The sequence below is a fragment of the Nelumbo lutea genome, chromosome 8 (assembly GCF_056320005.1).
Source record: "Nelumbo lutea isolate HS-2025 chromosome 8, American lotus-T2T, whole genome shotgun sequence".
Lineage (NCBI taxonomy): Eukaryota > Viridiplantae > Streptophyta > Magnoliopsida > Proteales > Nelumbonaceae > Nelumbo > Nelumbo lutea.
This window is the reverse complement of record NC_142691.1, coordinates 54,412,593-54,435,767: the sequence shown is the minus strand read 5'-3', so window position 1 is coordinate 54,435,767 and position 23,175 is coordinate 54,412,593. Positions and strand designations below refer to the sequence as shown.

Below are 23,175 nucleotides of genomic sequence, written 5' to 3'. Positions count from 1 at the left end.
GAAACCGGCTTCCAAGACGGTTCCCGAGCTGAATGGTCTTACTGTCTAGGTCAACTGGGAATTGTTGATGTGAAGCAAATGACAACTATGAAGTAGAACTTAGAACTATCACTATATGATCGTGTTCTTTTATATGAGATGCTTTGTTAAAGCAATATTTAAAAAATGAACACAAGATGATCTCTTTTAAGTCTTTATATGACTTTCAAGACTTGAGTACTTATAATTGCAATTTTCTTATTAAGAAACCATTATCTTTTTTTGATATAGAAAATAGCAATGTTACAATTCCAATTAGCCCATGCAAAGCAAGGGCCCCTCCACTAGTGTTTAAAATAATATGAAAGAAAAAATAAAGAAAATAAAAAGGACATTTTAGTCCAATATATCATCAATGGTTTTACTTTCAAGGTTTACCCTTTAATGAATGAGGCTGAGGCTTTCTCAAGAGTCAAGACCGAAGAGAGAGAGAGAGAGAGAGAGAGAGAGAGAGAGATGCAACAACAACTAGGGCTTGGTTGGGCGAGATACCCTATTCGGTGTGTATATATCTCAATAAGGTGGCTTTTTTGCTTAAAAAGGACAGATTTTCCAATAGAAATGGGTTTTGGGATTCTACAATTTGTATGGATAGGATATGATATTAGGCTAAATCCAACCCTTCTCTACCCTCATATTATTGGAAGGCATATTAATTTGATGTATTAGGTATTAAATTTAATGTGAAAAATAATTGATAGTTTGCATTTTTTTACACGTCTTAATCAAATAATTGGAAATTTTGTTGTATGTTCATGTTATTTTACTTATGTATTACTTATATACTAAAAAATAATAGGAAATTAGACACTGGTTCTAAACCAGACCCGCCCTACCCTTGCATGCAAGAAGGGTAAGCTAAGAGAGGGCTTTGCATTTTCATGTGTGAAGAGGGTTTGGATTTTCAAAATCCAACCCCACTATAGGTTTTGGGACAAGCATGGCAGCTATCTCCTAACTATTAATTCCTTGCAGTGGCAACACAAGAATTGTAGTGGTGACCAACCTCTCTCTCTCTCTCTCTCTCTCTCTCTCTCTCTCTCTCTCTCTCTCTCTCTCTCTCTCTCTCTTTGTGGCACCACCATTTGCAATAGCAGGCCTGGCAGCGTTTAGGGGTGTATAATCGATCAGTTCGATTTAAACTGAGGACCTAACCAACTATTTGGTTTTACCATTTTCTCTGACCAAATTTAGTTTCCGGTTCAATTGGACCCTAATTCCACATAAATGACAAGCATTTAATAAGTTTTATTAATGAAAAGTTAAAATGGCCTAGAACCCAATGATTTTATTTAATTAATTAATAACTATTATTAATTAAAAGTTAGAATGACTCCAAAGCCCAATTATTTTAATTAATTAGCTATTATTAATTAAAAACTAAAATAGGCCCAAAGCCCTATGCCAATGCGGAATTGGCGAATTGGAAATTTCCAAAAGTAATTAATGATTAATGAGCAATTATTGGCTAATAAACAATTAATAATGAGTCTAGGTTTTAACTAACTATTATTAATTGTTTACTGGAAAATATAATAATTAATTAGCATAAAGTATTAAATAAAATATTAATGTTTAATATACTTAACTAAATAATAACATTAATTTGGTTTTTGGCTCGATTCAGTTGAAAATTTCAGTCAAACCGAAAATTGATTTTTTTCAAAATAAAAACTGAACCAAATCAATAGCCAAATTAGTTTATTCAATTTGGTCTGGTTCGATTTTCGGCTTATCAACCGAATTTAAACACCCCTAGTGGTAATAGCGACCAAGGATTAGAGTGGCAACTAGGGATTACCTCTTAAGTATGTAATGCAACTTAGTGCTTTTATGTTTTTTATGATTATATTTATGATAACCTCTGTTAAAACCGTTTGACCCGGATAGTTAAACCATTGACCCACAAAACTGGTGGCCAAAGCAGCTTCTTTTCTAGGTCATTTTTAAAAACCTTGGGATGGATGTTTAGAAATGGAATGAAAAGTTGTGCCTCATCCAAGTTCAAAGACGAAAGAAAGCTCATCAATCGCTGTCATGGTATGAATTAGAAATGAAAAAGAAGATATAATGTTAGGTTTTTTCTAACCTCAATTTGCAAATCGCTGCATGGGTTCAATGGTATGATGGTTCATCCGTCCAGGCTAGTTATATTGTAATAGAATCAATTACTTTATATTACGTTCAATCCGTCTATCAAAAATTGTTTCTTCATATCCATATCAAATTACATGTTTGTCGTGTTTTCATACATTATTCATAATTATTTAAACCTTAGATTTAGTATTATTGGCCCTTCAATATAATATTTTATTACCATCCATGTGCATACAAATAATAAGGTAATATGCGTTCATTTTGAAATGTATGGATAAGATATGTACGACGGATATTATTAAATTTTTTCTCTATTACACTTGTTTTCAAAATACAAGTTTTTTAATATTATAAACCATGTTTTTCAAAACCGGACTGGACCAGACGATTGAATAGGAAAAACTGGTAACCGATCAGCCCCCGAGTCCAGTTATACTAGAAACCAGAAATTTGAAAAAACATTGAAACGTCAAAAAAACTGCTGACCCAAGCGGTCAGACCACTAAACCGTTCAACTCGGGTAGCGGTTTGCAGGTTATCCTTTTTTATTTTCATAGTTTTAATTAAAAAATAAAAAAATAAAATGACTTGAATCCCCAAATCATAATCGAATGCTTAAGGCCCTTTAGGGTTAGAACCCATTTTCGTTCTAACCCTTCCCTTCTCTCAACCCTCACACCCAACCAACCACCTAGGGCGGCCAGTACCTCCAGCATCCAACGACAAATAACGGCTACCGGCAACGGCGATTTTGCAGCACTTCAAGAGTTCCAAGCTCCAACAGTAAGAGTTGCGGCAGGCGAATTTGCAGCGGTTGTCCAGCAAGTTTGCAGCGGACAAACATCTCTCACAAGTCACAACCCAAACTTGCGAGTTTGCAACGAGTTAAAGAATTTTTAAATTTTAAAAGAATTAAAATAAAATTAGAATTAAATTCTAAATATAAATTAAATAAATTATAATTATTAATTATATTTATTTATATTAATTATTATTATTAATTAATATGATAATAATATGATAATATGAAATTAAAAATTTCAATTAATATGAAATTAAAATTTTCAATTAATATGAAATTTGAATTAATTATTAATTAATTTCATTTTTAGTTTAGAATTCGAATTTATTTCATTTTTTCTGTCTCTTTTCTTTTTCTTTTGGAAAAACACCAGACCAAGCTGGATGAGTTCCGGTTTAAGTGCCTTGCTAAGAAAAAAGACGATGAGGAATAGTGAGTTTGTCTTCTTTCACTTGTCTTCTTTAGCTTGATTAGGTTTGTCTCTTCAGGCTACTTGTCTTGCTGCTCAATCTTTGTTCTCAATAAATCAATTTCCCCCTCAAAGGGGTCTTTCATTTCACGAATGAAGAATCTTCAACCAAACATCTCTCACAACCCAAAATCATGGTTTTTTTAAACTGGTTTTTACATATAGATTTAAGGGTTTATTTCAAGCTATTTTTTCTGTATTTTTTAGAATTTTCTGTATTTTATGTTTATATTTTCTATGTATTTTATACTGTATTATTTTTTATTTAGATAGTTTTATTTTCTGTACTTTTTCTGTTTTCTATTTAATTTTATGTTATTTTTATTAATTATAAATATATTTTTAATTTTAATTTATTTATGACATCATGGGTCGAACCATTCAACCCAGGCGGTTGAACCACTTAACCAGAACCGGTCCCTGACCAGTTCTGTTTCCGGTTCGTTTTTAAAAACCATGTTAGAAACCATTGCCTACCAGAGCACCAGCCTTTTTTCCTTTTATCCCCCAGGACCCTCACACGTCAGTTGGTGAGTACCAGCCAAGTGGGGGCCTTGCCCAGCCTCAACTTACTGCCTCAGCAACCATATTATGAACAAGTGACTAGTGAAACAGCTTTAGGATTTACTATTTTGGCCCAGTTAAATTGACCATCAGAAAATGGTCGAGGTTGGAGCACATGCATTTGCAAAGCCAATTTATATACAATAGTATGCCAATTTATAACCATTGTTTCACCAATTTGTGTTGATCAACCCAAAACGTTTCAAGTAGAAACAGCAATGGTACAAAACAACCTAAAACAGCAATGATGTGCCAATACAAGGAAGAATCTTTTTGCAAGATCAGGCCTTCTCAAGGGGCCATACAGAAACAACTTTTGAATGGATAACGATGCAACATTTTCTCTATTTCTACAAGGAAAATAAATCACTATTTTGGGTAAAATGGAAAAAAAAATGAATCCATCCATGGAAACGGGATAAACAGAATATCGATCTTCCCAACCGCAATCTATTGGGGACTCAACGCATAACCCTTCCCATTCTAGTTTCATTCAAGCAAATATTTATCTTTATTTCTCTTGGTGGAGCCAACATTTTCAAGTATAATTTGTTTCTTCAGTAGATCAGGTAAATGTACAATGTATACCTGTTCTCCAGCTGAAATTTCTAACCTGTTCAGAAAATGTTATGATCAAACGCTATTCAGAGCCCACATCAATCCCACTTTGCTTCAAGAATTCTTTGGCCTCTGCAATATCCTGCAAAAAAAAAAGTTTATTGTTTAAATTTCAATATATATATATAACAGGTGATGGCAGGATATCATTACCTAACAATTCTAGATCCAATATGGGTTCATAAAAAATATAGCATTGCATGTTTACATGATATCATTACCTAAAAACAAATATAACCCACCAACTTAACAATATTAGCCTACAATTCTATTGTACTGTTTGGGATGGTCAGGGTAAGTTTGAAACATTGTATTAAAAAAACTTTAAAATGTGTTGATTACCCCCGAGGGAACATATAAACTAGATACTGTATTTGTAATGCTTGAAAGGAATATACCTATGACATTTCTAGATCATAATTAAAAACTAGCCTAAAATAGTTGTGGTGGGTGATTGCTTCTTCAACATTCTGATAAATCATGAGAGATGCCTGGCTAGAGATGCAAAGTAATCAAGCAGAATGCACAAAGTAATGACAGATTTTTTTTTTATATATTCATGATACATCAAACATGTTGCTACCATGCTTTAACTTGTCAATTTCATTGAAATTTTAAGTGTATAGATTAGAGTAAGTGATATATTCAAAATATGGATTTCCATTGATAAAACAAATTAAACAGCAAAATATGCAATGAGAATTCACATTGTAAAAGTATCATACATCAGTGTTTTCAACCCACCATTGACCCAGACAGTCAAACCGTCACCCGGTCACAATTCCGGTTCCAGGTCTCATAAAACCTAGAAATCCTTCAAAACTGTTGACAGGGTCAAAAAACATTCGACCTGGGTGGTCGAACCATCAACCCATTTGACCCAGTTACTGGGTCACGAATTGCATACTAAACATGTATGCAAACTTTCGGGGGCTATAACTTTGCACTCCAATGTCCAATTAGGGTGATCTTTTTCTTTGATCTTGGGTAACTTTTCATTGTCCCACTATTTTTGCCAATAAAAACTCCTTTTTGGCCTCAAATCATATTTTTTAGTATTTTTTAACAAATAAAATTTAAAAACTGAATTAAAAATTTAAATTAAACATAAAATAATACTTGTATACAAGGTTTAAAATATCGATACAGGCAGATATGCCAGTAGGGGCATAATGTATCGAAATTTTGAACATTGCTTGTATATACATATATTACATGTACAATATACTTAACATTATTTTATTAATATAATACATGTTTATACCAAAATACGCATGAGTTAACCTGTGTATACAAATATATACATTTAATTTTATGTCTACATTTAATTTTATGTCTCATGGGTTGACCTGTTCGACCGAATGGTCAAACCAGTGACCTGCAACCCAGAGGCAAAAATAATTCAGCCTCAAGGTTGGTTTTTTAAACATTGTCATGCATTACCCAGTACCAGAACAGGTCTTATTCTTTTTTTCTTTCTTTTTTTAATTCTTGTAAACAGATATAATAACATGTAATAAGAAAAAACAAAGGGGTGCACCCAAGTCTTATGTGATAGGCAAATACCACTTAGGCTAAGAGGAACAGGGCTTTGTTGGGGAAATAGTTATGGAGGTTTCCGTTGGAAATATACAAGTTGTGGACAAAGATTGTGGCTAGCATACATGGGTTGGAAAACAATGGTTGGGAACCCGGAATCTTGGCAAGGACTACAGCCGCCTCTCCTTGGTCAGACATACACAATCTGCTTCCAATTTTTTCCCCTTGTATCAGGTATGGTCTTAACTCCGGTAATAAAATAAAATTTTGGGAACAACTTTGGGTCGGAGACTTACCTCTGATGGACCAATTTCCCTCTTTGTATGCTCTTTTCAATTTGAAAAATGAACCCATCTGTTCCTTCTTAAGCCCCTCAAGCTCTCCTTCAGGGTTTGGGTTGAACCTAGGTCTGAGAAGGGCAATTAGGGATGCAAACTTGGACCACCTTGTGTCTTTGTTAAATATCCTTGAAAATGTTTTCTTGGATCCCAATAAGGAGGACACTAGATTTTGGGTTCCCTCCTCTTCAGGTGTTTTCTCTTGTGCCTCATATTTTGAGACTTTAACTCAGCCTTCTGATCTCATCGGATTGTCTTTCCCGGTTAAAGAAATTTGGAGTAGACCCATTCCTCCTCGGATTGGTAGTTTTTGCTGGGAAACTTTTCTGGAAAGAATTAACACAAATTACCTACTTCAGAAGAAGAGACCCAACTCTTGTTTACTTCCTAATAGATGTACTCTGTGTAAAGCTGATGGGGAAATTGGTTACCACCTTATGGTTACTTGTTCGGTTGCTAAAACAGTTTGGGAGTGGGTCTTTTCCCTTTTTGGGTGTGTTTGGATACGCCCTAGGAGTGTCCAAAGCTTGTTCTCTCCCTCCTTTTTCAGATGGCCAAAGAAGAGAGGGAAGACTATGTGGAGAAGCATCAGGGCTGCAGTGTGTTGGACTCTATGGGAAGAAAGAAAGAAACGAATATTTTCAGATAAGGAAAGAACCATCAAAAACTTATTGGATCTAATTCTGTTAAGGGTGGCACATTGGTTGAAAACTATGGAACTGTTCTCAGATTATTCTGTGGCTGATTTGGTGAGAAATTGGAAGGAGATAGCTCCCTCTGCCCTCAGTAAGAGAAGCTGTAGTCCTTTGTGGTCCCCTCCTTCTAGGTTCATAAAACTGAATTTTGATGGCAGATGTTTAAGGAACCCAGGGCCTTCTGGGATTGAGGGAGTATTCAGGAATGAGGTGGGGGCTATTATTGCTATGTTTTCAGGCCCAATTGAGGAAGCAGACTCTCTTAGAGCTGAGATCCTCGCAGCCCTGGAAGGCATCCAAAGAGCAAGGGAGCTGAACATCAGATGTTTGGTCCTTGAAGGTGACTCAGAGGTGGTGATTAGGTGGCTAAAAGGGAGAGACAGCGACTTATGGAGTTGTAACAATGAGAAGAATAAATTTAAATGGCTGAGTAGGGATATATGGTGGTTCATTACAACTGGGTGAAGAGGACTACTAATTCCTTTGCTGATGGGTTAGCAAAGCAAGGGGTGAATAGGGATTCGATTTTTTGGGCTAATTTTTTATTTTTCCTTGTACTCTTTGATGGGGAGTTAAGTCTTTTTACCTCCCCTTTGTACCTAAACTTCACATAGTTTCATATCTTTAATAAAGTTTCTTGTTATTGATCAAAAAAAAATTATAAAATGGTTGTAAGACTAGCAATGTTTGTATAGAGAAAAGTCTTGAACAATCAAGAAAAGTGTCCAAAAAATGAGTGGCTATGTGAATGTTGAATGGATTTGTGGAAAAATCAGAAAGGACGGTCAGAAATTGACACAGTTGAAGAAACCTAGGAGTAACTCTACCAGGTGATAAAATGAGATAGAATAGATTAAGATGGTTTTGTTGCTGATCAAAAAAAAAAGAGGATTAGGATGGTTTTGGTCACATGCAGAGAAGACCATCAAGACTACCTGTAAGAAATCACCTATTACAAGTTGAAGGGCTAAAAGAGATAGGGTAGACCAAAAAGGAAATGGATTGAGATGGTAAGAAACAATTTAAGGGTTCAAAATTTAAGAACAGATAGGGCAAAAGACAGAATGGAATGGCAACTTCATTCAAATTAAGAAGACAGGCCAAAGCCTTCTTTCAAAAAAATTCCAAAAAATAGATGGTCAAAACCCAAGATATAATAGGGGCAAGAATACAAGATCCTTGTGATAAACAATGGATTGCATGCAGTGACAATAATGAAGAATATAGTCTGAAGATGATACATGTATAAGGAGAGTGAGGTATGAAGAAAAAAGGATTCTGAAGTGAGGAGTCCAAAGGCAACCTATTTTCTGGGCTATGTTGTAGCTAGTGGGATATCCCTTGGGTCCTTTTGGGGCTTGTTTGTAACTAATGAATTTCTTTGTTGGGTAAGCTTGGGTCTGTATTGTAATTAGTGGGGTTTAGGTGGACTTTATGTCTACCCACAACTTTTTGTGCACATTCTGATAATCTAATGAATCTTCATGTTGTTGATCCAAAAAAAAAAGGATTATGAAGTGAGAGGACTGTAATACAGGAACAATCATCATAGAAGATGAGAAGTTAGAGTCCAGTAACACAAGTAGGAGGCTAGGAGCAACCCCCAATTAAACTTCAAAACAACATGCCTACATTCAAGGAGGATCATTGGGAAGATGCAAAGGGAGTACAACCAGAACCAAAGCTAATTGAGAGTTAGCCCCTGCTCTGTGCAAATCAAAGAAACCGCACAAGAGTAAGTAGTTCCAATTTCTAGAAATCACAGTGGAGATGGTATCAAAGAACAAACCCTTCTATCAAGCCTAATGCCGAGTTTGGTGTACGAAAGAATTTTGGAGCTGGATATGGTTAAGCAATACCTTAACTATGAACCTGTTCCACCTCACTCCCTATCCCTTGAGGTAACCCCGATTCTAACTGAGTTCCTTTTTCTGCTACCAGCTTGCTCATGACATGGTGTAGATCCTTTAGCCATACCAGAGATAATAACCAAGATTGCACAAATACACAAGGGACAGAGATTTGGAGTATTATAAATAGTACAATTCAATGAGCTGGTTAGAATGGATTTGGGGAACATGGACTAGATCGGGAGGAAGGTGATACTCCTAACCCCATACCTTTGCAGCTAAAAGAGACCAAAAGCAAGTAACAGGAAAAAGAGATAAAACTTAGGCCGCCCTATCAAGGAGTTTGCAAAGTCAATGGGGCTAAAGATACCCCCACCCCCAAAAGGAAACAAAGGTACACCAGGAAGTGTTGAAGCAGTTGAGTAAGAAAAGAAGAGGGGGAAAAAAGAACAGGGCAAGACTTAAATGTGATAACAGCAAGTGGAGTGTATGGGGGAGATCACTGGGAAGATGGATAGTACTATTGAAAGTAAAAAACGTGGAGAGATGGATTTGAGTAGGTGATGACAAATGTATATGATCCTAATGAGTACAGGGAAAGAGGACAATTGGGGAGGAGTTATATGCAATCAGAGGCTTATGGGAGGGCACATGATGCACTTAGGGACTTCGGTGTAATTAGATTCATCCACAAAACAAATAACCCAAACCAGAACATCACCACCAGTATGTGGAGTTGTAACTAATTTATTAATTCTGGTGAATTCAACAAGTTACCCTTTTGGACAAAGTCGAGAAACATCCACTCGCTTTTAAGTTGGATACATTCATATCCTATGAAGCCCCACCCTTTTTGGTTTTGAAAACATGTGGGTAACACACCCATATCTAACATTTATCAAAAAGAAACACACACACACACACACCCATATTCAACCATGTCCTTGCATCTGGGTGACATGAAAGGGAACAAATGAAAAACTTGGAATTAAAATTTAAACTCGAGGAGATTAAATGGCCAGCTTTTTCTATGAGTAGAGATAAGGCACCAGGCCCAGATGGTTATCCAATGACCTTTTTTCCAAGACTGTTGGGAGACAGTGAAATACAATTTGCTAGAAGTGATTGATAAGGTTTTTGAGAGAGGAATCATCATTCTAGGCACCAATGCTACCATCATAGCCCTTAATCCCTAAAAGCAAGTAACCTTAAAGACTTTATATCAATTAGCCTAATGGAAAGCCTGAATAAGATAGTAGAAAATGTTCTATCTCTGAGGCTTAAGAGCACACCTCTATTCATCACTACACAATTCAAAGGAACCTCTGAGTATTTTGAGGAAGTAAGAAGAAGAGGATGTGGATTTGTTTGTAAGTTGGACAAGAGAAGATTTACGAACCTGTGGGTTGGGGTTTCCTGGAAGAGGCAACAGAGAGGAATGAGCTTAGGGCTAGATGAAGATGGATAATGGGGTGCTTGAAATCCCATATTCAGTTTTGTTTAATAGAGTGGTCAAAGTCTTATTTCTGACAAAAGGATTAAAAATTGATAGAATTGGGCTAATAAAAAAGTTGATAAATAGGGATAGATGTAGTGGTGATAAAGTTTTGAAGGTGATATCATCCTATTTTGTGACCAAGCATCCTTTTGGTTGCTGAGAAAATTGGTTTGAGAAAGGATAGTGTGAGAAAGAAAATTCATTTTCTCAGCTGGCCATATTGTGTTTAGTTGGTGATCCCTAATCTATAAGAAAATCTATTTTTCAATGCTTGTTTTCTGAGAAAATAGAAGCAATTTACAATTTTATTTGCCATGTGTCATCTTGAATTTTCCGCATAGCATACGAAAACCTACTACAAAAATCAATACGAGTTTTTCGTTTTTAGGTTCTAACTGGAACCTGCATATCAATGGGGTTTATTACATCTAGTGAAGTACAACCTCAAATCCAAATAAAGCTTTTTGGATACTAAATTTTTTATTTTTATTTTTGGGTTCTAAATCAATACAACCTGTAACTTTTCTCTCTGGGTTCTAAATACACTGAGTTTGTATTTTCAAACAAGTTTAATGAAGATCAAACTCAAAAAAAAAGCACAGTAAGAAAAGATAAAATAAAGCTTCATTGCTGTATAGATTTATTAGGATTTCATTGTTTTTAGAACCAGTGGTTAAAAAAGGAGGTTCTTTCATCTCAACACAGAAATATAGTGACAGATTAGTTCAAACAGTCCTTTCAAGTTTCAAGGACAATAAAGAAATCAAAAATCCTCAGATGCGAAATAGAAAATCCTAAGCGATTCATCAATGGGCAAATAAATTCAGGCAATTTGGTCAGTGATGTTTTCTTACTGGCCAAAAATGGAGTTCAAGAGAAAATAAAGAAAGCACAGCTTAACATGGTTGAGCTGCGAGGAATGACACCAGAGATCTGAACATTGAACACAACTGAATGATGTCGGAATCCGACAATTGAAAATGACAAAATGATGCCAGAGATTTGACCATTGAGGCACAAGAAATGACACTGGAGATCTGACTCTATTGAACACAATGGAATGACCCCACAGCAAGCCACAAGGTTTAAAATGTCGGTGTCAGTGGAAATGCTGGTCATCCAAATATAAGAAATATGTCGGAAATGTTAGAAATATCATATGGAAATATTGTAAAAATTATAAACATGGTGGAAACATTGTAAAATATGCAAAATATAGAATGGTATTTTATAAAATGATAAATGAAGCATAGGCAGACCTTTTTTAAACTATTGTCTTGTTTCAAGTCATTAAACAAACCTAAGAAACTAAGGTTATAGGCAAAGAATTGTTTTGAAGCTGCCCAGTAAACCTTAATATTCAAAGCTTCATGATAGAATGAGTTTAAACAAAATTTAAACTCAAAAAATGTAAGTGGTTGTAATAGATCAACCAAATAATCTATTACACAAACAAAAACCAATATTTGACTTCATGTTTGAAATGAAAATTGAGCTAGCTCAAAGTGGTAATCATGTAAGTTAGGTGGGCAATAACATTCTTACACTACATATCTACAATATTGTCACCAACTTATGTTGTAATACTATCTCTTGTACTCTACATAGTGCTGAAAGTATTCACTAGGAATATGTCGATTCCAGTAAAATTTCAGGTTGCTACCCACAGAAGTGGAAATGGAAATATGTTGTGGAAACTATCTCTTATACTGCTGATCAAAAATAAAAAATAAAAAAAAAAAGAAAAACCATCTCTTGTACTCTACATAGTGCTGGTAGTGTTCATTGGGAAATACATTGATTTCAGTAAAATTTTCCCGCTAATTTTGTTTCTCACCGGGGCCCCATGGTTTTGGTGAGACCTTGCATTCCCGATTTTGAGAATCCACATCCCCGGGTCTCTCATCTCATGACTCAAAATAAACACATGAAAAATGAATCAGAAAGGAATATTCCCCTTTTCTCAGCAACCAAACAAACTGTAAGTGAAGAAGAGGTAAGAAATCTTTTTTATCAGCAAGAAGAACTGAAAATTTTTATCAAGTGATGCTAAATCTAGATAATACAAAGGATCAGTTCCCACAAGTTACATATGTTACAATTGCACCCGAAACAATTGTTGCCTATACACCCCTTTCCTTTGCTAGAGTATTGGCCATCCCGCTTGCAGTCCTTACCCAATTGAATGTAATGTTCAGCCCTTGTGTGATGCTTTCTTTTTTTTTTTATCAATATGATGCTTTCAATTTCCCTAAACTCATGTCTATAGATCCATGGCATGAACTGTTTTTTTTTTTTGGATCAATAACAACAGATTTCATTAAATAGGAATAAGCTTACAAAGTAGAAGAGCTAAAGTATCTTAACTCCCCAAGAAAGTGGACAAGCACCCAAAAGGAAAAGAACAATACAACTGAGCCCAGAAACCAGAATCCCTATGGTGCCACCCCTTGCCTAGTCCATCAGCAAAGGAGTTTGCATTTCTCTTTACCCAAGTACACTGAACTTCCATGTTCTTGATCAGCCATTTGAATTTTATCTTTTCATTGCTGTAGCTCCAAAGCTTAGAGATGTCTTCTTTTAGCCAGTTCACTACAATCTCATAATCCCCTTCTATAATCAGTTTCTTGACATTTAGGTGTTTAGCCCTGTGTACCCCTTCCAAAGGTGCTAACACCCCAGCCCTCAAAGAGTCTCCCACTCCAATTGGACCAGAGAACATAGCTATTACATTCCCTTTCTCATCTCTTAGCACCCCCCCCAAATGCCCAAAGGCCCTGGATTCCCCTTTCTCATCCGTTGAATTTATTCTTATAGCAAGAAATTATCAGCTTTGAATCTCCCTCTACTTCCAAGTACTGAAAGTTTGATTGTTTAGCAAGTCTTAAGCCTTGCAACAATGCCATCAGTTCTGCCTTTAGTGAGTCTCCCAACCTCAAGGGACCTGAAAACATAGCCAACACTTTTCCTGTGCAATCTCTAAAAACTCCTCCAATACTTTCCATTCCAATGCTTCCCATGGAGCTCCCATCAAAGTTCAATTTTACTTAATTAGCTACCGGGGGTAACCACTCCATAACCATCTTTTCATGTTCTCTTGAGGAAACTGCCACTTCAAACCATGCCCTTATTATGTCATTCACTGAGAAAGTGAGAAGTCTTTGAATGTATCAAATGTCTTTATCTAGTGTGCTGCTCTGATTTTTATAACTTCACATAATTCCTCTTTTGATCTAATTTTCTCATTGAAAGTCCTTCCATTTCTTTCCTCCCAAACAGTACACACTATTGCAGACCAAATTGCTTTCCACATTCCTCTCCTTCCTGGTTGTCTTAAAAAACTTGGGCTAAATAAGCTCACTACATCCTGCGGAGATATCCATCTGCAACCAAAAAGAGAACAATAGAATTCCCAAATACCAAGTACAAAAAAAAAAGACAGAAACAAATGAAATATGGATTCACCACTTTCACGGCAAAGGAAGCATATATGGGGAGAGCGGCATTTATTTGGCCTCCTTTTCTAAAGCAAATCACAAGTGTTTATCTTTCCAAGACAGACTTCCCAACACAATGCCTGGATTTTAGGTGGGATAGGCTTGCTTCTAATTTCTTTCACAGGGAAGTTCCATACCAAAGTACTGAAATGCAAAAGAGCATTCAGAAAGGAAGCACAAATAAAAACCCCATTAGGAGTACAAGACCATACTCTAGTGTCCTCCATTGATTGAACAAGGAAAGTTAGGTGGAGTTTACCCAGTTATTGCATAAGTGCCTCACACTCATTGTCCCTCAAACCCCTTCTAAACCCAAAGTCCTATTTATCCCTAAAGGAGAAAAGGCAACAAATCTCGAGATAGGTTGTTGTTTATAGTTAGGCAAGGAGTAGAGACTAGGAAAGGCAAAATAAAAAGGAGTTTCAACTAGCCAAAGGTCTTCCCAAAACAATACTCAAGTCCCACTTCCCACATCATATCAAGTGAAATTGATAAAAGTTGCACATACCACCTGAATTGATTCCCAAGGAGAATGAAGTTGATGAAGAGGCTATTTTTGCATCCCATCCATTATTCAGTGTCCCGTGAATGCTTGCAAATACCTTATGCCAAAGTTTGTCATTTTCCAAAGGAAACCTCCATAACCTTTTTTTTTTTATAATTGAAAAGTTACTTCATTACCAATATGTAAGCAAGTTACAGTACCCCAAAGAGAGGCACGAAGTGCGACCTCTCTTGAAAGTAAAAGAGTGTAAGAAACCATAGTACACTATAATCAAATCATTACAAGGCTGTTAGTACAGATATTCCCACAAGACCCCCTATTTAGTGAGACTATCAGCGATAGCATTTGCCAACCTTCTCACCCAATGTGAACAAACACTCATGTTGCTTGTTAACCAGCTTGCCTTCTTTAGGAAATCTTTGCAGCACCAAATTACTGAGCTCGGGTCTGTTAACCAGCCCACAACCACCTTAGAATCTCCTTCAATTAGGATATGCTCCACTCCTATTTGATTTGCTATCTGAATACCTTGTAGATGTGCCAATAGTTCAGCCTTGACTGAGTCTCCTATTCGCAATAAACCAGAGTATAAGGCTAAGATGTTGCTGTCCTTATCTCTCAAAACCCCTCATATGCCTGAGGGGCTAAGATATCCTTGACTATTACCATCAAAATTCAGTTTAACCCAATCTACAGGTGGCGGAGTACAACCTACAATGACCTTTTCTTTCCTGGAGGAGCTACTTGCCACTGCTGACCAGTTTCTCCAAAAGTCATCAAAGGAGCAGAAAGAATCCAAAGTTTTCAACCAGTTAATTGCCCTTGTTAGGATGCATTCCTTGACAAGTAAGAAACTTTGTTCCTTTTCTTGAAAAATTCTTGCATTTCTTTCTTCCCAAATTGTCCAAAGTGCAGCAGCTCTAATACATTTCCACATGGTCCTCCCTCTTCTAGTGGGCCATACAAAGGTAGATGGGTCAAAAAGCAAGCTTACATCTAAAGGCCGGTTCCACCTACATCCCGACAAGGCAAATATCCAATCCCAAATAGCAACAGCAAAAGAGCATGAAATTAGTAAGTGGAAGCAATCCTCACCATTGGCTTTGCAAAGAATACACCAGTTAGGGGATAAGCACATGAAAAGTTTTTTCTTCTGCAAACAGTCTAAAGTAATGATCTTCCGATGAAACACTATCCAAAAGTACAAAATAACTTTAGGGGGAATAGGTCTAGACCAAAACTCCTTAGCTAGACAGACACCTTGAACAAGGGAAGAACAAAGGGCCTTGAAGAATGAAGCACAAGTAAAGAAGCCTTTGGGGTGGGAAGACCAAATCTTCTTATCTGGCTTTAGAGGATCCAAACAAACACTATCTAGGACATGAAGAAGTTCCAAAACAACATCAAGTTCAGTAGGTCCTTGAGGGCTGAATTACCTACCCAAATATCTTTCCAAAATAAAACAAAGTTCCCTAAACAAGCATCATACCTGACAAAGTTCAAAAAAAAGGGCATACACCAGTTAGGGGATAAGCACATGAAAAGTTTTTTCTTCTGCAAACAGTCTAAAGTATTGATCTTCCGATGAAACACTATCCAAAAGAACAAAATAATTTTAGGGGGAATAGATCTAGACCAAAACTCCTTAGCTAGACAGACACCTTGAACAAGGGAAGAACAAAGGGCCTTGAAGAATGAAGCACAAGTAAAGAAGCCTTTGGGGTGGGAAGACCAAATCTTCTTATCTGGCTTTAGAGGATCCAAACAAACACTATCTAGGACATGAAGAAGTTCCAAAACAACATCAAGTTCAGTAGGTCCTTGAGGGCTGAATTACCTACCCAAATATCTTTCCAAAATAAAACAAAGTTCCCTAAACAAGCATCATACCTGACAAAGTTCAAAAAAAAGGGCCAGGATACTGTGAATTACTTTCCAAGGAGTGGTCAAAGTAGCCTAACAAGAAACTTCAGCATCCCAATCATTCTCAAAACAACCATGAATACTAGCTATCACCATATGCCATAACCTCTCTCTTTCCAAAGGCCATCTCCACAACCACTTACCTAACAAAGCTACATTCTTTAGAGCCAAGTTCCCTATCCCCAGCCCACCCTCTTCTTTACTCTTACAAACTATCTCCCATCTTATTAAGTGATCATTTTTCTCTTCCCCAGGCTCCCAAAGGAAATCCCTCATTAACTTCTCCAATTTCTTTGCCTCCCTAGAGGGTATCCTAAACATAGAGAGATAATAAACCGACAAAATTAGCTAGAGTGGCTTTAAGCAAAGTTACTCTACCTCCTAGAGATATATAGCTCTTTCTCCAAGCTGCTAACCATTTTTCAAATTTCTCTAGGATTGGAGTCCCAAAACAGCTCTCTTTCAAGTTAGCCCCTAGGGGAAGCCCAAGATAAGACAAGGGCCAAGAAGCTACATGACAACTTAAGCACTCTGCCACAGACTCAATAAACTCTTCATCTAGGTTTATCCATACCACACAGCTCTTGTCTAGGTTTATTTTCATGTTAGAAATCCTTTCAAAGTAACTTATTAGAGCTTTAAGATTCCACACTTTTCTTGGGTCAACCCCCTCACTAAAAATAATAATAACATCAGCAAATTGGAGATAGGTCACTGGGACTCTATTTCTTCCTATCCTCCATAACCATTTCCCTAACAATGTTGTATTTCTAGAGATTAGGTTCCCTATTCCAAGCCCACCCTGCTCCTTAGGTTTAATAACTTGCTCCCACTTCACTAGATAATCCCTCTTCTCATCCCCTGGTTTCCAAAGGAAGTCTCTCATGATCTTCTCTAGTTGACCTGCAACTCTAGCTGGAACCTAAAGGTGGAAAAGGTAATAGATAGGTAAATTAGCTACAGTTGCCTTAATCAAGGTTATTCTTCCACCCACTGAGAAGTAATTTCTTTTCCAAGGTGCTAGTCGTTTAGCGAATCTCTTTACTACCAGCTTCCAAAAGACTTCTGACCTCGGGTTTCCTCCTAACAGGAGACCAAGATAATCCAATGGAAAATTCCTTACCTCACACCCTAGAATCTCTGCCAACATTCTTAATTCTTCCTCCATATTAATCCTTGCTACACAACTCTTTTCCAAGTTCACTCTCAAATTAGAAACTAGCTCACAAGTAACAATGATTTCCTTTGAACTTCTCAAGCCTTCTAAGTTGCCTTCTTCATAGAATATGATATCATCTGCAAACTGCAAGTGCATGACTGTTACATCATTTCTGTCTACCATTAATCCTCTAAGTGCATGACTCCTGGTCTACCTTAACAATCGTCTTGGTAATGTTGACAACTCTGTTTAAGAAGATGTCCAAAAATCTACCTTGAAAAATGTTATTTAACCAGTACTAATATGGCGGAGGGCATATTGGAAAGATATTTTACAATCTTAGGATGCTCTATCTTAGCTTGGCCCATCAAATGTTGTCTCCCTTTAGGAGATATCGAAGGACTAGTTTTGGAGTCCAAGACAAGTTTGCCAAAAAGTTGACCACTTGGAAAAAGAGATATGTATCATTGGAGGGTTGAATAACACATTTTTTTATGAATGAAGATAATTTTATAAAACCAGAAAATTAAGGCATTGCAGGAAACCCGTGGAGAGACACGAGCTGTTACCTCTCCTAACAAAGTATTACATCAAGTTAAAACAGGAATAAAACACAAATAAAATTACAGTGCTGCCCAAAAAAATGTTCCCTTGAAGCCCCTTGCTTAGCTAACCCATCCGCTAAGTTATTTGCTGATCTTCCCACCCAAGGAGAGGGTAATAGTCATGCTCATTGTGAACCAATTAACTTTCCTCAATGTTACCAAATTTACCACTTCCCAATGTTTAAAATGCCTACTATGGTGGTGAGGAAATTGGAAAAGATCTTAAGGGACTTTTTTATGGGGTTGCAAAAAAAGACCATTTAGTAAAGCAGAGGGTGGTGCACAAAAGAAGGTATCAAAGAGACTTCCCTTGGGGATGTTAGGAGAAAGAAACAAAGCATTATCTAGGAGACACCTCACCTAATTCCTCCAAAGGTCATCAAAGAAGAACTAAGAGAATAAATCCAAAGTTTTCACCCAATGTATCACCCTAGCCAAAATGCAGTCTTTCACAGCTCCTACATCCTTTCCTTCTCTAGAAAGAGCATTGCATTTCGTTCTTCCCAAACAACGAGACAAGAATAAAACTCCAAATCAGTTTTGTGCTTGTGAAGATGATGAGAGTATAAATTTAGATAAAAGGTTATGCTATTGAGTTTGTCATTTTTCCTTCACTTGCCCTTGAAAAAAAAATCTCCAAATAGATTCAAAGAATCATAGCAAGGAAAAAGGGCACAAGGTTTAATTGGGTAGATAGATCTGCTCATTTTCTACCCAACGCCTTGGCTATACTCTAAAAATGTAAAGATAAAGGGGGAAAATAGGTTAGATGATTAGTTCCTGCCTTAGTAAACCAGCCATACTATACAGTTCAAAGTTGCTGATATATTGAAATTTCTTTTGACCATAAAAGTGTTATCAACGTGATCTAGGTGCTAACTATGGTCAGTAATAAAGAAAATATATACTTTGAATTTAAGATATCGATGCAATCTCATAAACAATTTAACATAGATTACAAACATGGGAGAAAAGAATGAAATTGAACATTTAGTTTATAGTCTCTGTTTTGCAAATAAAGAAAAAAAAAAAAAAGATGGATATGCTAGGATAGGGAAATCATAAAGAGTGCAACCTATACCACTAGATGTGTCCTTTGTTTGTGGCAACTCCATATCAACACAACCTAGCCTTTGTTTGCCATCTCAGGCTGACCAGCACAAGAACAGGAATCTGATCCTGAAAGTAGCCACTTTGTGCAAAAAATAATGTCAAAGGTTAAATCTGTAACCAATTCCTGCCTCCGGATAACCTAGAAAGCTCATAGCTGGGACCAACATTAGGAAATGGCCTTTTGTTTTACATTTTCAGCCTGCATTAACTTGATAGCTTCATACTTTCTTGTGGGATTTCATCAATCTTGATAGCTATAAAAGAAAATGGGCCACACTGAATGGGCTTTGCTTGAGAATTGAACATATCCATGGAAGTGGATAAATGGTTAATGGAAATTAACATTTGAATTATAAACTAAAATGTAGGGACTTCATCCATGAAACATACTCCTACCCCTTCTGATCCTGAACCCTACAAATGAAACAACATTAGGTAATGGTCTTTCGTTTTACATTTTCATCCTGCATTAACTTGATAGTTCCATACTTTCTTGTGGGATTTCATCAATCTTAATAGCTAATTAGGTATAAAAGAAAATGGGCCACACTGAATGGGCTTTGCTTGAGAACTGAACATATCCATGGAAGTGGATAAATGGTTAGTGGAAATTAATGTTTGAATTATAAACTAAAATTTGGGGACTTCATCCATGAAACATGCTCCTACCCCCTCTAATCCTGAACCCTACAAACGAAACAAGTTGATTAAATTGTTGGTGCACTGTCATCCATGAAACATGCCCCTACCCCCTCTAACCCTGAACCCTACAAATGAAACAAGTTGATTAAATTGTTGGTGCACTGTCATTCAAATAAATATCAGAGTTTCTAGAGATTTGATTAGAACAGTATTTGGATAAGAAAATCATTTATACAAACTTTTAAAGTACGAGTTAAAGCTTCAAGGTGGATTATAACTCCAAAGTAAAACCAAAAGGTCATTTAGGCTTGCACAAAATTGATTAAGTTTAGATTAAACCTTTCTCACTTTTAAAAACTAGAAAGCCAGCATAAAGGTTTAATGGACACTCTGCATAGTGTACAGCTGAAAAGACAAGGACTTACTCATTCCAAAGCTGCAATTCTTAATCAAGAGAACAAACATCAAATAAACCAATATACATACATTGTGGGCAACATTTGTTGGCATGTATTATTATGTTATCTTCGACCAATCTGAAAGTAAAATTTAACTTATGGATGGTATAATCCAATTTTCTCCAGTTTACAACTTTCCTTGGCTGGTCAAAAAAAAAAAATAGTAGAAGGGTCAGGATTCAGAAACAAATATTATTGTTATCATCCAGTCAAGTTTATTCATTGTTTCTTACCATGCATATCTTGTTACCTTTTTTTCATAAATGGATGCATATCATGATATTTAACTGACAGGTGGTCCAATTCAAATCTTATCCATTTTCCTAATGCTTGATCTATAAATGGAAATCACCCCCTTTGTTTTCCCTGTAAGATACGCTATTCATAGAAGCAGCTAATAGAACATATTTACCTCTTAGTTAAAATCAAAAGATTAAAACGTGTGAAAGGAATAACAAATAAAGTGAGAGAGGCAAAAAGTAAAAACCTGTTGCAGTAACCCTGCTTCTTGAGGACAGGTTGGAAACCGCATCAAACCAACCCCAACCATTAAAAGACCATAGCATCCTAGTGATACAATAAAGTAGACAGGTAGCTGGCAAGAAATGACAAGAACCAAAGGTAAAAACTCATGCAAACCAATAAAAAAATAAATAATAAAACCCACTTAAACCATATAATGAATGAAGATCAATAAACTCACCAACCAAGTATAACTGCGTGGGACTAAAGCTGTCTCCAAAAGGCCGATCCAGAAGGCAGTGATTGCCACTAACAATGTAATGATCTTTACGATATGCTTCATTTGATCTTGCAATTATGAGCCTGTCAAATAACTAATCAAGAGAATCACACTGAGAAAAAAAAAAGAAAAAAAAAAAAAAAAGCAGTGGAAAAAACAGAATGACGAGGAATGCACTAGGAAGTCGTTAGACCAAAACAGCTAAACTGTAATAAGTTCTAATCCCAAGGGTAGGACTGCAAACGGATCTAATCGAACTCTGATCGGGGTATAAAGGTTGCCGGATATCCAATTCGAATTCCATTCGATTGGATTATGAAATAGAATAAGATTGATCAATATTATCTACACTGAACAATCATAAGAAGATTGATCGACAAAGAATAAGGGAAAAAATATGAACTTTTCAAAGAATAAGGAAATACAAAAATCAGTATTATCTATAATAAGATTGATTAGTATTCTACAAAAATACAGGCTTTTCAATTCATTCGGGAGCAAAAATAAGCGAAAATACAAAGCAAAAAAGAAAACCCAGTAGGCACTGTTATGTTGGTACCTTTTAAGTTCTACTCTTTAGCTGGAACAGTTGCAGCGGTGAGCAATCGGCGATGGCTGCCGGTAGTGACCTAGAAACGGTTCGTTAATTCGTTTGGATGCTATTACTGGTCGCTTGTCGACAGCGGTTGATGGAAGTAGATGGTCAGTGATGGTAAGCGGTTGTCATCCCCTCTACTGTCGCAACAACGGCAATGGATTAAATCTTTAGGTTAGGGTTTCACCTCAGAGAAACGGAAAGGATGACTGCGTTGGGATGGTGACAGTCGGATTAAAGTCAGCGACTCAGCGTCTTTGGTTGGATGTTTCTATTTGGGTAATTACCAATGACCCCCCTTAAACTTTTAGGCTATGTTTGGTTTCCCTTCTTTTCTGTACCTTTTCCTTCAAACCAAACACCGCCTTTGATTCCAACTTCCAACATAACCCATAGTTACCAACTTAGCATTCGTCGGTTTAATTTGAAATTCTCATGTGATAGTTTAAACTTTTCAAAAACCCCCAACTTCCAACGATTTTCTAAAACAGGTGTCGGGATTCAATTTAGTAGTTTTTCTTTTGTAATTTTACTTGTACATTATGTTGTTGCCATTTCGATTTTCAAGATGCTCAAACAATATAGGTTCAACTAGAAATTCACAAAAGTAAATAAGTTAAAAAGGTTAATCATTTCTTCTCATTATAACTAATTTAGCACAAATATCTCTTATTTCTCAGACTATTGCTTACAACATTGCTTTGTTTACTTGGTTTTTACTAATTAAATTCATGTTCTTTTCAAACTAAAACCACTAAGAGCATTTGGCCATTAGAAAGCCATTGAGAATGATTAATCCATATTAGGAAATGTTTAGATTGAGTTTCCAATAAGATAAAATGCATACCATAATAGGAAATAGTTACTAAGGCTACGTTTGTTTGAGGTGTAAAAGCAAATTTACACATGGAAAAATGTAAACCAGTTCAGTGATACATGTAAATTGGAACCGGTTGAAATTAAATATTTACTCTGATTGTGTTTGGTTGTCGATGTGTGAAATTTGATGAAATTTTTTATTGGTGTTTGGAATATACATTGGTGTAAATTTTACATGGATAACTTCTCTTGTGTTAATTTGGACTGGAGTATCTTATTTCCAACGGTTCATAGGACATTTGAATTTGGACTACAATATTTCATAGCCCCTACCCACGTGGGATAAGCAGACCACAGGTGCATCCCTCCAACATCTTCACCATGGTGCTCATAAGAGGCCTGGTTTTAGGGGAGCTTTGAACACGCCATAATGCCACCATAGACATCGTCTCTGCCTTGAACACGCCATAGCAAAGGCTAAAAATTTAGATGCTATTGCATCCAGCAGAAAGCTTAGCTTTGCTCATCTTGCAGCTATAATGCAGTTCCAACAAGAGCTTCTAAAATGGATTTCAAAATTTTCCAGATGGATCAGTGAATATAAGGGT

At 36.4% G+C, this 23,175-nt stretch overlaps 1 protein-coding gene across 2 annotated transcripts; it reads right to left on the bottom strand.

Annotated features, from left to right (window-relative positions):
• Positions 1-4,104: 4,104 nt before the first annotated feature.
• Positions 4,105-22,029, bottom strand: DPMS3 (dolichol-phosphate mannosyltransferase-like protein). Of its 2 annotated transcripts, none has more exons than XM_088957988.1 (4): positions 21,713-22,029; positions 21,115-21,247; positions 20,899-21,006; positions 4,105-4,671 (listed from the first exon to the last, which is right to left on the bottom strand). In XM_088957988.1, exons 2-4 carry the CDS (start codon positions 21,214-21,216, stop codon positions 4,612-4,614), a joined length of 270 nt encoding a protein of 89 aa, XP_088814114.1. In that variant the 5' UTR covers positions 21,217-21,247; positions 21,713-22,029; the 3' UTR covers positions 4,105-4,611. The 2 variants fall into 2 exon arrangements, with proteins under 2 accessions (XP_088814114.1, XP_088814115.1); XM_088957989.1 differs by having other exon boundaries at positions 21,115-21,236.
• Between the last annotated feature and the right edge of the window lie 1,146 nt (positions 22,030-23,175).